Source organism: Ranitomeya imitator, chromosome 10 (genome assembly GCF_032444005.1).
Source record: "Ranitomeya imitator isolate aRanImi1 chromosome 10, aRanImi1.pri, whole genome shotgun sequence".
Lineage (NCBI taxonomy): Eukaryota > Metazoa > Chordata > Amphibia > Anura > Dendrobatidae > Ranitomeya > Ranitomeya imitator.
Genome location: NC_091291.1, coordinates 6,538,735 through 6,554,123, shown reverse-complemented (window position 1 = coordinate 6,554,123; position 15,389 = coordinate 6,538,735). Strand labels below are relative to the sequence as shown.

The window sequence follows — 15,389 nt, the reverse complement described above, 5'->3', positions numbered from 1 at the left end:
TCTGGCCGCCATGTCCGCCCTCCTCCAAGCTGTACGTTACCGAATTTGACAGCCGCGTCCGCCAGACACCGGTCCCACTTCCTCCCGAGCTCTGACTCCGACATCGTGACCTAGCGTACAGGGCAGACAGCAGGAAGGCAACAAGTCTCGCGAGAACTCACGTGTGGCGCCCTAGTGAAAGACGGGGGATATCGCGAGATAAGACCTCGGCCGGTCGCTTCTTCCCGTAGTCAGGGTTACCCAGTGTCAGAGATACCACGTGCTCCTGACCTTGAACGTTGAAATGAATAACTTTATTGCTAGTCTCTCTGTGTGACACTGGGGTCTGTGGTCACGTGCTGCTCTTGGCGGTGTGGGACGGGGCACGGCCGTTTTCCCGGTATTTTCCTGCTCCCGGGCGCTTCCTTGTTTTTTGCTGGACGAGTTGTATTTTAGAACATCAGTCATTCTCCCACACAAAGTGTTTAAAAAAGGGAGGAAAATCAAACCGGGGTAAAATGTTGAAAATAAGGAAGTGACCTGCAGGAGCGTGTGACGTGTGGGGGTCATGACCTACGGGGTCTCGTGATGTGCGGGGTCATGACCTGAGGGAGCGCTTTACATGAGGGGACACATTACACAAGGGAGCACTTTACATGAGGGGACACATTACACGAGAGAGCGCTTTACATGAGGGGACACATTACACGAGAGAGCGCTTTACATGAGGGGACACATTACACGAGGGAGCGCTTTACATGAGGGGACTCATTACATGAGGGAGCGCTTTACATGAGGGGACTCATTACACGAGGGAGCGCTTTACATGAGGGGACACATTACACGAGGGAGCGCTTTACATGAGGGGACACATTACACGAGAGAGCGCTTTACATGAGGGGACACATTACACGAGAGAGCGCTTTACATGAGGGGACACATTACACGAGAGAGCGCTTTACATGAGGGGACACATTACACGGGGAGCGCTTTACATGAGGGGACACATTACACGAGGGAGCGCTTTACATGAGGGGACTCATTACACGAGGGAGCCCTTTACATGAGGGGACTCATTACACGAGGGAGCGCTTTACATGAGGGGACACATTACACGAGGGAGCGCTTTACATGAGGGGACGCATTACACGAGGGAGCGCTTTACATGAGGGGACGCATTACACGAGGGAGCGCTTTACATGAGGGGACGCATTACACGAGGGAGCGCTTTACATGAGGGGACTCATTACACGAGGGAGCCCTTTACATGAGGGGACACATTACACGAGGGAGCGCTTTACATGAGGGGACACATTACACGAGGGAGCGCTTTACATGAGGGGACACATTACACGAGGGAGCGCTTTACATGAGGGGACACATTACACGAGGGAGCGCTTTACATGAGGGGACACATTACACGAGGGAGCGCTTTACATGAGGGGACACATTACACGAGGGAGCGCTTTACATGAGGGGACACATTACACGAGGGAGCGCTTTACATGAGGGGACACATTACACGAGGGAGCGCTTTACATGAGGGGACACATTACACGAGAGAGCGCTTTACATGAGGGGACTCATTACACGAGGGAGCGCTTTACATGAGGGGACACATTACACGAGGGAGCGCTTTACATGAGGGGACTCATTACACGAGGGAGCGCTTTACATGAGGGGACTCATTACACGAGGGAGCCCTTTACATGAGGGGACTCATTACACGAGGGAGCGCTTTACATGAGGGGACACATTACACGAGGGAGCGCTTTACATGAGGGGACGCATTACACGAGGGAGCGCTTTACATGAGGGGACGCATTACACGAGGGAGCGCTTTACATGAGGGGACGCATTACACGAGGGAGCGCTTTACATGAGGGGACTCATTACACGAGGGAGCCCTTTACATGAGGGGACACATTACACGAGGGAGCGCTTTACATGAGGGGACACATTACACGAGGGAGCGCTTTACATGAGGGGACACATTACACGAGGGAGCGCTTTACATGAGGGGACACATTACACGAGGGAGCGCTTTACATGAGGGGACACATTACACGAGGGAGCGCTTTACATGAGGGGACACATTACACGAGGGAGCGCTTTACATGAGGGGACACATTACACGAGGGAGCGCTTTACATGAGGGGACACATTACACGAGGGAGCGCTTTACATGAGGGGACACATTACACGAGAGAGCGCTTTACATGAGGGGACTCATTACACGAGGGAGCGCTTTACATGAGGGGACACATTACACGAGGGAGCGCTTTACATGAGGGGACTCATTACACGAGGGAGCGCTTTACATGAGGGGACACATTACACGAGGGAGCGCTTTACATGAGGGGACACATTACACGAGGGAGCGCTTTACATGAGGGGACTCATTACACGAGGGAGCCCTTTACATGAGGGGACACATTACACGAGGGAGCGCTTTACATGAGGGGACACATTACACGAGGGAGCGCTTTACATGAGGGGACACATTACACGAGGGAGCGCTTTACATGAGGGGACACATTACACGAGGGAGCGCTTTACATGAGGGGACACATTACACGAGGGAGCGCTTTACATGAGGGGACACATTACACGAGGGAGCGCTTTACATGAGGGGACACATTACACGAGGGAGCGCTTTACATGAGGGGACACATTACACGAGGGAGCGCTTTACATGAGGGGACACATTACACGAGAGAGCGCTTTACATGAGGGGACTCATTACACGAGGGAGCGCTTTACATGAGGGGACACATTACACGAGGGAGCGCTTTACATGAGGGGACTCATTACACGAGGGAGCCCTTTACATGAGGGGACACATTACACGAGGGAGCGCTTTACATGAGGGGACACATTACACGAGGGAGCGCTTTACATGAGGGGACACATTACACGAGGGAGCGCTTTACATGAGGGGACACATTACACGAGGGAGCGCTTTACATGAGGGGACACATTACACGAGGGAGCGCTTTACATGAGGGGACTCATTACACGAGGGAGCGCTTTACATGAGGGGACACATTACACGAGGGAGCGCTTTACATGAGGGGACACATTACACGAGGGAGCGCTTTACATGAGGGGACACATTACACGAGGGAGCGCTTTACATGAGGGGACACATTACACGAGGGAGCGCTTTACATGAGGGGACACATTACACGAGGGAGCGCTTTACATGAGGGGACACATTACACGAGGGAGCGCTTTACATGAGGGGACTCATTACACGAGGGAGCCCTTTACATGAGGGGACACATTACACGAGGGAGCGCTTTACATGAGGGGACACATTACACGAGGGAGCGCTTTACATGAGGGGACACATTACACGAGGGAGCGCTTTACATGAGGGGACACATTACACGAGGGAGCGCTTTACATGAGGGGACACATTACACGAGGGAGCGCTTTACATGAGGGGACACATTACACGAGGGAGCGCTTTACATGAGGGGACACATTACACGAGGGAGCGCTTTACATGAGGGGACACATTACACGAGGGAGCGCTTTACATAAGGGGACACATTACACGAGGGAGCGCTTTACATGAGGGGACTCATTACACGAGGGAGCGCTTTACATGAGGGGACACATTACACGAGGGAGCGCTTTACATGAGGGGACTCATTACACGAGGGAGCCCTTTACATGAGGGGACACATTACACGAGGGAGCGCTTTACATGAGGGGACACATTACACGAGGGAGCGCTTTACATGAGGGGACACATTACACGAGGGAGCGCTTTACATGAGGGGACACATTACACGAGGGAGCGCTTTACATGAGGGGACTCATTACACGAGGGAGCGCTTTACATGAGGGGACACATTACACGAGGGAGCGCTTTACATGAGGGGACACATTACACGAGGGAGCGCTTTACATGAGGGGACACATTACACGAGGGAGCGCTTTACATGAGGGGACACATTACACGAGGGAGCGCTTTACATGAGGGGACACATTACACGAGGGAGCGCTTTACATGAGGGGACACATTACACGAGGGAGCGCTTTACATGAGGGGACACATTACACGAGGGAGCGCTTTACATGAGGGGACACATTACACGAGGGAGCGCTTTACATGAGGGGACACATTACACGAGGGAGCGCTTTACATGAGGGGACTCATTACACGAGGGAGCGCTTTACATGAGGGGACACATTACACGAGGGAGCGCTTTACCTGAGGGGACACATTACACGAGGGAGCGCTTTACATGAGGGGACTCATTACACGAGGGAGCGCTTTCCATGAGGGGACTCATTACACGAGAGAGCGCTTTACATGAGGGGACTCATTACACGAGAGAGCGCTTTACATGAGGGGACTCATTACACGAGAGAGCGCTTTACATGAGGGGACTCATTACACGAGAGAGCGCTTTACATGAGGGGACTCATTACACGAGAGAGCGCTTTACATGAGGGGACTCATTACACGAGGGAGCGCTTTACATGAGGGGACTCATTACACGAGGGAGCGCTTTACATGAGGGGACTCATTACACGAGGGAGCGCTTTACATGAGGGGACTCATTACACGAGGGAGCGCTTTACATGAGGGGACTCATTACACGAGGGAGCGCTTTACATGAGGGGACTCATTACACGAGGGAGCGCTTTACATGAGGGGACTCATTACATGATGGAGCGATTTACATGAGGGGACTCATTACACGAGGGAGAGCTTTACATGAGGGGACTCATTACACGAGGGAGCGCTTTACATGAGGGGACACATTACACGAGGGAGCGCTTTACATGAGGGGACTCATTACACGGGGGAGCGCTTTACATGAGGGGACTCATTACATGATGGAGCGATTTACATGAGGGGACTCATTACATGAGGGAGTGCTTTACATGAGGGGACACATTACACGAGGGAGCGCTTTACATGAGGGGACACATTACACGAGGGAGCGCTTTACATGAGGGGACTCATTACACAGGGGAGCGCTTTACATGAGGGGACTCATTACATGATGGAGCGATTTACATGAGGGGACTCATTACATGAGGGAGTGCTTTACATGAGGGGACACATTACACGAGGGAGCGCTTTACATGAGGGGACTCATTACATGATGGAGCGATTTACATGAGGGGACTCATTACATGAGGGAGCGCTTTACATGAGGGGACTCATTACCTGAGGGAGCGCTTTACATGAGGGGACTCATTAACTGAGGGAGCGCTTTACATGAGGGGACTCATTACATGAGTGAGCGCTTTACCTGAGGGGACTCATTACATGAGGGAGCGCTTTACATGAGGGGACTCATTACATGAGGGAGCGCTTTACATGAGGGGACTCATTACATGAGGGAGCGCTTTACATGAGGGGACTCATTACATGAGGGAGCGCTTTACATGAGGGGACGCATTACATGAGGGAGCGCTTTACATGAGGGGACTCATTACATGAGAGAGCGCTTTACATGAGGGGACTCATTACACGAGGGAGCGCTTTACATGAGGGGACTCATTACATGAGAGAGCGCTTTACATGAGGGGACTCATTACATGAGGGAGCGATTTACATGAGGGGACTCATTACATGAGGGGACTCATTACATGAGAGAGCGCTTTACATGAGGGGACTCATTGCATGAGGGAGCGATTTACATGAGGGGACTCATTACATGAGGGAGCGCTTTACATGAGGGGACGCATTACATGAGGGAGCGCTTTACATGAGGGGACTCATTACATGAGGGAGCGCTTTACATGAGGGGACTCATTACATGAGGGAGCGCTTTACATGAGGGGACGCATTACATGAGGGAGCGCTTTACATGAGGGGACTCATTACATGAGGGAGCGCTTTACATGAGGGGACTCATTACATGAGGGAGCGCTTTACATGAGGGGACTCATTACATCAGAGAGCGCTTTACATGAGGGGACTCATTACATGAGGGGACTCATTACATGAGGGAGCGCTTTACATGAGGGGACGCATTACATGAGGGAGCGCTTTACATGAGGGGACTCATTACATGAGGGAGCGCTTTACATGAGGGGACTCATTACATGAGGGAGCGCTTTACATGAGGGGACTCATTACATGAGAGAGCGCTTTACATGAGGGGACGCATTACATGAGGGAGCGCTTTACATCAGGGGACTCATTACATGAGGGAGCGCTTTACATGAGGGAGCGCTTTACATGAGGGGACGCATTACATGAGAGAGCGCTTTACATAAGGGGACTCATTACATGAGGGAGCGCTTTACATGAGGGGACGCATTACATGAGGGAGCGCTTTACATCAGGGGACTCATTACAAGAGGGAGCGCTTTACATGAGGGAGCGCTTTACATGAGGGAGCGCTTTACATGAGGGGACGCATTACATGAGAGAGCGCTTTACATGAGGGGACTCATTACATGAGGGAGCGCTTTACATGAGGGGACGCATTACATGAGGGAGCGCTTTACATGAGGGGACTCATTACATGAGGGAGCGCTTTACATGAGGGGACGCATTACATGAGAGAGCGCTTTACATGAGGGGACTAATTACATGAGGGAGCGCTTTACATGAGGGGACGCATTACATGAGGGAGCGCTTTACATGAGGGGACTCATTACATGAGGGAGCGCTTTACATGAGGGGACTCATTACATGAGGGAGCGCTTTACATGAGGGGACGCATTACATGAGAGAGCGCTTTACATGAGGGGACTCATTACATGAGGGAGCGCTTTACAAGAGGGGACGCATTACATGAGGGAGAGCTTTACATGAGGGGACACATTACATGAGGAAGCGCTTTACATGAGGGGACGCATTACATGAGGGAGCGCTTTACATGAGAGAGCGCTTTACATGAGGGAGCGCTTTACATGAGGGAGCGCTTTACATGAGGGGACGCATTACATGAGAGAGCGCTTTACATGAGGGGACTCATTACATGAGGGAGCGCTTTACATGAGGGGACGCATTACATGAGGGAGCGCTTTACATGAGGGGACTCATTACATAAGGGAGCGCTTTACATGAGGGGACGCATTTCATGAGGGAGCGCTTTACATGAGGGGACTCATTACATGAGGGAGCGCTTTACATGAGGGGACTCATTACATGAGGGAGCGCTTTACCTGAGGGGACTCATTACATGAGAGAGCTCTTTACATGAGGGGACGCATTACATGAGGGAGCGCTTTACATGAGGGGACTCATTACATGAGGGAGCGCTTTACATGAGGGGACGCATTACATGAGGGAGCGCTTTACATCAGGGGACTCATTACATGAGGGAGCGCTTTACATGAGGGAGCGCTTTACATGAGGGGACGCATTACATGAGAGAGCGCTTTACATGAGGGGACTCATTACATGAGGGAGCGCTTTACATAAGGGGACGCATTACATGAGGGAGCGCTTTACATCAGGGGACTCATTACATGAGGGAGCGCATTACATGAGGGAGCGCTTTACATGAGGGGACGCATTACATGAGAGAGCGCTTTACATGAGGGGACTCATTACATGAGGGAGCGCTTTACATGAGGGGACGCATTACATGAGGGAGCGCTTTACATGAGGGGACTCATTACACGAGGGAGCGCTTTACATGAGGGGACGCATTACATGAGGGAGCGCTTTACATGAGGGGACGCATTACATGAGAGAGCGCTTTACATGAGGGGACTCATTACACGAGGGAGCGCTTTACATGAGGGGACGCATTACATAAGAGAGCGCTTTACATGAGGGGACTCATTACATGAGGGAGCGCTTTACATGAGGGGACGCATTACATGAGGGAGCGCTTTACATGAGGGGACTCATTACATGAGGGAGCGCTTTACATGAGGGGACGCATTACATGAGAGAGCGCTTTACATGAGGGGACTCATTACATGAGGGAGCGCTTTACATGAGGGGACTCATTACATGAGGGAGCGCTTTACATGAGGGGACTCATTACATGATGGAGCGCTTTACATGAGGGGACTCATTACACGAGGGAGCGCTTTACATGAGGGGACTCATTACATGAGGGAGCGCTTTACATGAGGGGACTCATTACATGATGGAGCGCTTTACATGAGGGGACTCATTACACGAGGGAGCGCTTTACATGAGGGGACTCATTACACGAGGGAGCGCTTTACCTGAGGGGACTCATTACACAAGGGAGCGCTTTACCTGAGGGGACTCATTACACGAGGGAGCGCTTTACCTGAGGGGACTCATTACACGAGGGAGCGCTTTACCAGAGGGGACTCATTACACGGGGGAGCGCTTTACCTGAGGGGACTCATTACACGGGGGAGCGCTTTACCTGAGGGGACTCATTACACGAGGGAGCGCTTTACCTGAGGGGACTCATTACATGAGGGAGCGCTTTACCTGAGGGGACTCATTACATGAGGGAGCGCTTTACCTGAGGGGACTCATTACACGGGGAGCGCTTTACATGAGGGGACTCATTACACGAGGGAGCGCTTTACCTGAGGGGACTCATTACATGGGGGAGCGCTTTACCTGAGGGGACTCATTACACGAGAGAGCGCTTTACATGAGGGGACTCATTACACAAGGGAGCGCTTTACCTGAGGGGACACATTACACGAGGGAGCGCTTTACATGAGGGGACTCATTACACGAGGGAGAGCTTTACCTGAGGGGACTCAATACACGAGGGAGCGCTTTACATGAGGGGACTCATTACACGAGGGAGCGCTTTACATGAGGGGACTCATTACATATGGGAGCACTTTACATGAGGGGACACATTACATGAGGGAGCGCTTTACATGAGGGGACTCATTACAAGAGGGAGCGCTTTACATGAGGGGACTCATTAGATATGGGAGCACTTTACATGAGGGGACTCATTACACGAGGGAGCGCTTTACATGAGGGGACTCATTACATGAGGGAGCGCTTTACCTGAGGGGACTCATTACACGGGGGAGTGCTTTACATGAGGGGACTCATTACATATGGGAGCACTTTACATGAGGGGACACATTACATGAGGGAGCGCTTTACATGAGGGGAATCATTACATATGGGAGCGCTTTACCTGAGGGGACTCATTACACGAGGGAGCGCTTTACATGAGGGACTCATTACATGAGGGAGCGCTTTACATGAGGGACTCATTACATATGGGAGCGCTTTACCTGAGGGGACTCGTTACATGAGGGAGCGCTTTACATGAGGGGACTCATTACACGAGGGAGCGCTTTACATGAGGGGCCTCATTACATATGGGAGCACTTTACCTGAGGGGACTCATTACATTAGAGAGCGCTTTACATGAGGGGACTCATTACACGAGGGAGCGCTTTACATGAGGGGACTCATTACATGAGAGAGCGCTTTACCTGAGGGGACTCATTACACGAGGGAGCGCTTTACATGAGGGGACTCGTTACATGAGGGAGCGCTTTACATGAGGGGACGCATTACACGAGGGAGCGCTTTACCTGAGGGGACTCATTACACGGGGGAGTGCTTTACATGAGGGGACTCGTTACATGAGGGAGCGCTTTACATGAGGGAGCGCTTTACCTGAGGGGACTCATTACACGGGGGAGTGCTTTACATGAGGGGACTCATTACATATGGGAGCACTTTACATGAGGGGACTCATTACACGAGGGAGCGCTTTACATGAGGGGACTCATTACACGAGGGAGCGCTTTACATGAGGGGACTCATTACACGAGGGAGCGCTTTACATGAGGGGACTCATTACACGAGGGAGCGCTTTACATGAGGGGACTCATTACACGAGGGAGTGCTTTACATGAGGGGACTCATTACATGAGAGAGCGCTTTACATGAGGGGACTCATTACATGAGGGAGCGCTTTACATAAGGGGACTCATTACATGAGGGAGCGCTTTACATGAGGGGACTCATTACATGAGGGAGCGCTTTACATAAGGGGACTCATTACATGAGAGAGCGCTTTACATGAGGGGACTCATTACACGAGGGAGCGCTTTACATGAGGGGACTCATTACATGAGGGAGCGCTTTACATGAGGGGACTCATTACATGAGGGAGCGCTTTACATGAGGGGACACATTACATGAGGGAGCGCTTTACATAAGGGGACTCATTACATGAGGGAGCGCTTTACATAAGGGGACTCATTACATGAGGGAGCGCTTTACATGAGGGGACTCATTACATGAGGGAGCGCTTTACATGAGGGGACTCATTACACGAGGGAGCGCTTTACATGAGGGGACACATTACACGAGGGAGCGCTTTACATGAGGGGACTCATTACATGAGAGAGCGCTTTACATGAGGGGACTCATTACATGAGGGAGCGCTTTACATGAGGGGACTCATTACACGGGGGAGCGCTTTACATGAGGGGACACATTACACGAGGGAGCGCTTTACATGAGGGGACTCATTACATGAGGGAGAGCTTTACATGAGGGGACTCATTACATGAGGGAGTGCTTTACATAAGGGGACTCATTACATGAGGGAGAGCTTTACATGAGGGGACTCATTACACGAGGGAGCGCTTTACATGAGGGGACTCATTACACGAGGGAGCCCTTTACATGAGGGAGCGCTTTACATGAGGGAGCGCTTTACATGAGGGGACGCATTACATGAGAGAGCGCTTTACATGAGGGGACTCATTACACGGGGGAGTGCTTTACATGAGGGGACTCATTACATGAGGGAGAGCTTTACATGAGGGAGCGCTTTACATGAGGGAGTGCTTTACATGAGGGGACTCATTACATGAGGGAGCGCTTTACATGAGGGGACTCATTACATGAGGGAGTGCTTTACATGAGGGGACTCATTACATGAGGGAGCGCTTTACATGAGGGGACTCATTACATGAGGGAGTGCTTTACATGAGGGGACTCATTACATGAGGGAGCGCTTTACATGAGGGGACACATTACACGAGGGAACGCTTTACATGAGGGGACTCATTACATGAGGGAGCGCTTTACATGAGGGGACACATTACACGAGAGAGCGCTTTACATGAGGGGACTCATTACATGAGGGAGCGCTTTACATGAGGGGACTCATTACATGAGGGAGTGCTTTACATGAGGGGACTCATTACATGAGGGAGCGCTTTACATGAGGGGACGCATTACACGAGGGAGCGCTTTACATGAGGGGACGCATTACACGAGGGAGCGCTTTACATGAGGGGACTCATTACCTGAGGGAGCGCTTTACATGAGGGGACTCATTACATGAGAGAGCGCTTTACATGAGGGGACTCATTACATGAGGGAGTGCTTTACATGAGGGAGCGCTTTACATGAGGGGACTTATTACATGAGAGAGCGCTTTACATGAGGGGACTCATTACATGAGGGAGTGCTTTACATGAGGGGACTCATTACATGAGGGAGCGCTTTACATGAGGGGACTCATTACATGAGGGAGCGCTTTACATGAGGGGACTCATTACACGAGGGAGCGCTTTACATGAGGGGACACATTACACGAGGGAGCGCTTTACATGAGGGGACTCGTTACACGAGGGAGCGCTTTACATGAGGGGACTCATTACACGAGGGAGCGCTTTACATGAGGGGACTCATTACATGAGGGAGCGCTTTACATGAGGGGACTCATTACATGAGAGAGCGCTTTACATGAGGGGACTCGTTACACGAGGGAGCGCTTTACATGAGGGGACTCATTACACGAGGGAGCGCTTTACATGAGGGGACTCATTACATGAGGGAGCGCTTTACATGAGGGGACTCATTACATGAGAGAGCGCTTTACATGAGGGGACTCATTACATGAGAGAGCGCTTTACATGAGGGGACTCATTACACGAGGGAGCGCTTTACATGAGGGGACACATTACACGAGGGAGCGCTTTACATGAGGGGACTCATTACACGAGGGAGCGCTTTACATGAGGGGACGCATTACACGAGGGAGCGCTTTACATGAGGGGACTCATTACATGAGGGAGCGCTTTACATGAGGGGACTCATTACAAGAGGGAGCGCTTTACATGAGGGGACTCATTACACGAGGGAGCGCTTTACATGAGGGGACACATTACATGAGGGAGCGCTTTACATGAGGGGACTCATTACACGAGGGAGCGCTTTACCTGAGGGGACACATTACATGAGGGAGAGCTTTACATGAGGGGACTCATTACATGAGGGAGCACTTTACATGAGGGGACACATTACACGAGGGAGCGCTTTACATGAGGGGACTCATTACACGAGGGAGCGCTTTACATGAGGGGACTCATTACACGAGGGAGCGCTTTACCTGAGGGGACACATTACATGAGGGAGAGCTTTACATGAGGGGACTCATTACATGAGGGAGCACTTTACATGAGGGGACACATTACACGAGGGAGCGCTTTACATGAGGGGACTCATTACATGAGGGAGCGCTTTACATGAGGGGACTCATTACACGAGGGAGCGCTTTACATGAGGGGACTCATTACATGAGGGAGCGCTTTACATGAGGGGACTCATTACACGAGGGAGCGCTTTACATGAGGGGACTCATTACACGAGGGAGCGCTTTACATGAGGGGACTCATTACACGAGGGAGCGCTTTACATGAGGGGACTCATTACATGAGGGAGCGCTTTACATGAGGGGACGCATTACATGAGGGAGCGCTTTACATGAGGGGACTCATGACATGAGGGAGCGCTTTACATGAGGGGACTCATTACACGAGGGAGTGCTTTACATGAGGGGACGCATTACATGAGGGAGCGCTTTACATGAGGGGACTCATTACATGAGGGAGCGCTTTACATGAGGGGACTCATTACACGAGGGAGCGCTTTACCTGAGGGGACTCATTACACGAGGGAGCGCTTTACATGAGGGGACGCATTACACGAGGGAGCGCTTTACATGAGGGGACTCATTACACGAGGGAGCGCTTTACATGAGGGGACTCATTACACGAGGGAGCGCTTTACATGAGGGGACTCATTACATGAGAGAGCGCTTTACATGAGGGGACGCATTACATGAGGGAGCGCTTTACATGAGATTATCATAACGTTGCTATGGTGATTATTACTTACTATAGAGATTATCATTCCGTTGTTATGGTGATTATTATCTTTCTTCATTTCTCCTCCCAGGCTCCTCCTCCCTTATTATCATTAAAACATCTTGCCCCCCCCCCTCCCGCTAAGCCACAGGCTCCGCCTCACTGTCAGTGACGTCACGCTCTCCATACTTGGTGATTGCTGGGAGGAGAGGTTCTCATTGGCTGAAGGGTATTGGCAGTAGGCGTGTCCGGAGCTCGGTTGCTGCTGACCCGGATGTTCACTCCTAGGTCCTGAGGAAGTGGAGGCGCCGCCGGGCCTACGGTGCAGCGATACCGAACCGACACAGTACCGAAGAGCCCGGCCTCACCCACCGCAGCCATGGTAACGGCAGGAGACGCCCCCAGTGGGTGGCGGGTGGGGGTGACGCCCGCGGGTGGTAGTCGGGACCTGTCACAATGCGCCTGTGGCGTCACTCTGCGGGCACCATGACGACACGGGGAGACTGGAGCTGTATAGGCCCTGGGGCCTCCGGGTTACACCTCTGTATAACGCCCTGTCCTACATGGAGACTCCCCCAGTATAACACCCTGTACTCCGGCCTGTCCTGTATCGAGATCCCCCCTGTATAACACCCTGTACTCCGGCCTGTCCTATATAGAGATCCCCCCTGTATAACACCCTGTACTCCGGCCTGTCCTATATAGAGATCCCCCTGTATAACACCCTGTACTCCGGCCTGTCCTACATGGAGACTCCCCCAGTATAACACCCTGTACTCCGGCCTGTCCTATATAGAGACCCCCCCCCCTGTATAACACCCTGTACTCCGGCCTGTCCTATATAGAGATCCCCCCCCTCTGTATAACACCCTGTACTCCGGCCTGTCCTATATAGAGATCCCCCCTGTATAACACCCTGTACTCCGGCCTGTCCTATATAGAGATCCCCCTGTATAACACCCTGTACTCCGGCCTGTCCTATATAGAGATCCCCCTGTATAACACCCTGTACTCCGGCCTGTCCTATATAGAGATCCCCCTGTATAACACCCTGTACTCCGGCCTGTCCTATATATAGAGATCCCCCCCTGTATAACACCCTGTACTCCGTCCTGTCCTACATAGAGATCCCCCTGTATAACACCCTGTACTCCGGCCTGTCCTGTATCGAGATCCCCCCTGTATAACACCCTGTACTCCGGCCTGTCCTATATAGAGATCCCCCTGTATAACACCCTGTACTCCGGCCTGTCCTACATAGAGATCCCCCCTGTATAACACCCTGTACTCCGGCCTGTCCTATATAGAGATCCCCCCCTGTATAACACCCTGTACTCCGGCCTGTCCTACATAGAGATCCCCCTGTATAACACCCTGTACTCCGGCCTGTCCTATATAGAGATCCCCCCCTGTATAACACCCTGTACTCCGGCCTGTCCTACATGGAGACTCCCCCAGTATAACACCCTGTACTCCGGCCTGTCCTATATAGAGATCCCCCAGTATAACACCCTGTACTCCGGCCTGTCCTATATAGAGATCCCCCCTGTATAACACCCTGTACTCCGGCCTGTCCTATATAGAGATCCCCCTGTATAACACCCTGTACTCCGGCCTGTCCTATATAGAGATCCCCCTGTATAACACCCTGTACTGCGGCCTGTCCTATATAGAGACCCCCCCCCCTCTGTATAACACCCTGTACTCCGGCCTGTCCTATATAGAGATCCCCCCTGTATAACACCCTGTACTCCGGTCTGTCCTATATAGAGATCCCCCTGTATAACACCCTGTACTCCGGCCTGTCCTACATAGAGATCCCCCTGTATAACACCCTGTACTCCGGCCTGTCCTGTATCGAGATCCCCCCTGTATAACACCCTGTACTCCGGCCTGTCCTATATAGAGATCCCCCTGTATAACACCCTGTACTCCGGCCTGTCCTACATAGAGATCCCCCCTGTATAACACCCTGTACTCCGGCCTGTCCTATATAGAGATCCCCCCCTGTATAACACCCTGTACTCCGGCCTGTCCTACATAGAGATCCCCCTGTATAACACCCTGTACTCCGGCCTGTCCTATATAGAGATCCCCCCCTGTATAACACCCTGTACTCCGGCCTGTCCTACATGGAGACTCCCCCAGTATAACACCCTGTACTCCGGCCTGTCCTATATAGAGATCCCCCACTATAACACCCTGTACTCCGGCCTGTCCTATATAGAGATCCCCCCTGTATAACACCCTGTACTCCGGCCTGTCCTATATAGAGATCCCCCTGTATAACACCCTGTACTCCGGTCTGTCCTATATAGAGATCCCCCTGTATAACACCC

At 52.0% G+C, this 15,389-nt stretch overlaps 2 protein-coding genes across 3 annotated transcripts in view; one reads left to right on the top strand and one right to left on the bottom strand.

Annotated features, from left to right (window-relative positions):
- MICOS10 (mitochondrial contact site and cristae organizing system subunit 10) overlaps window positions 1–189 on the bottom strand; it is a 28,711-nt gene extending 28,522 nt beyond the window's left edge. Inside the window, exon 1 of the mRNA XM_069742096.1 lies at window positions 41–189. Coding sequence (XP_069598197.1) covers window positions 41–104 — 64 coding nt within the window. The 5' untranslated portion in view covers window positions 105–189. The remainder of the gene's footprint in view (window positions 1–40) is intronic.
- A 13,104-nt stretch (window positions 190–13,293) lies between these two features.
- The window catches only part of CAPZB (capping actin protein of muscle Z-line subunit beta), a 32,218-nt gene continuing 30,122 nt past the window's right edge, over window positions 13,294–15,389 (top strand). For both annotated transcript variants that reach the window (XM_069741886.1, XM_069741885.1), the window contains exon 1: window positions 13,294–13,432. In XM_069741886.1, coding sequence (XP_069597987.1) covers window positions 13,430–13,432 — 3 coding nt within the window. In that variant the 5' untranslated portion in view covers window positions 13,294–13,429. The remainder of the gene's footprint in view (window positions 13,433–15,389) is intronic.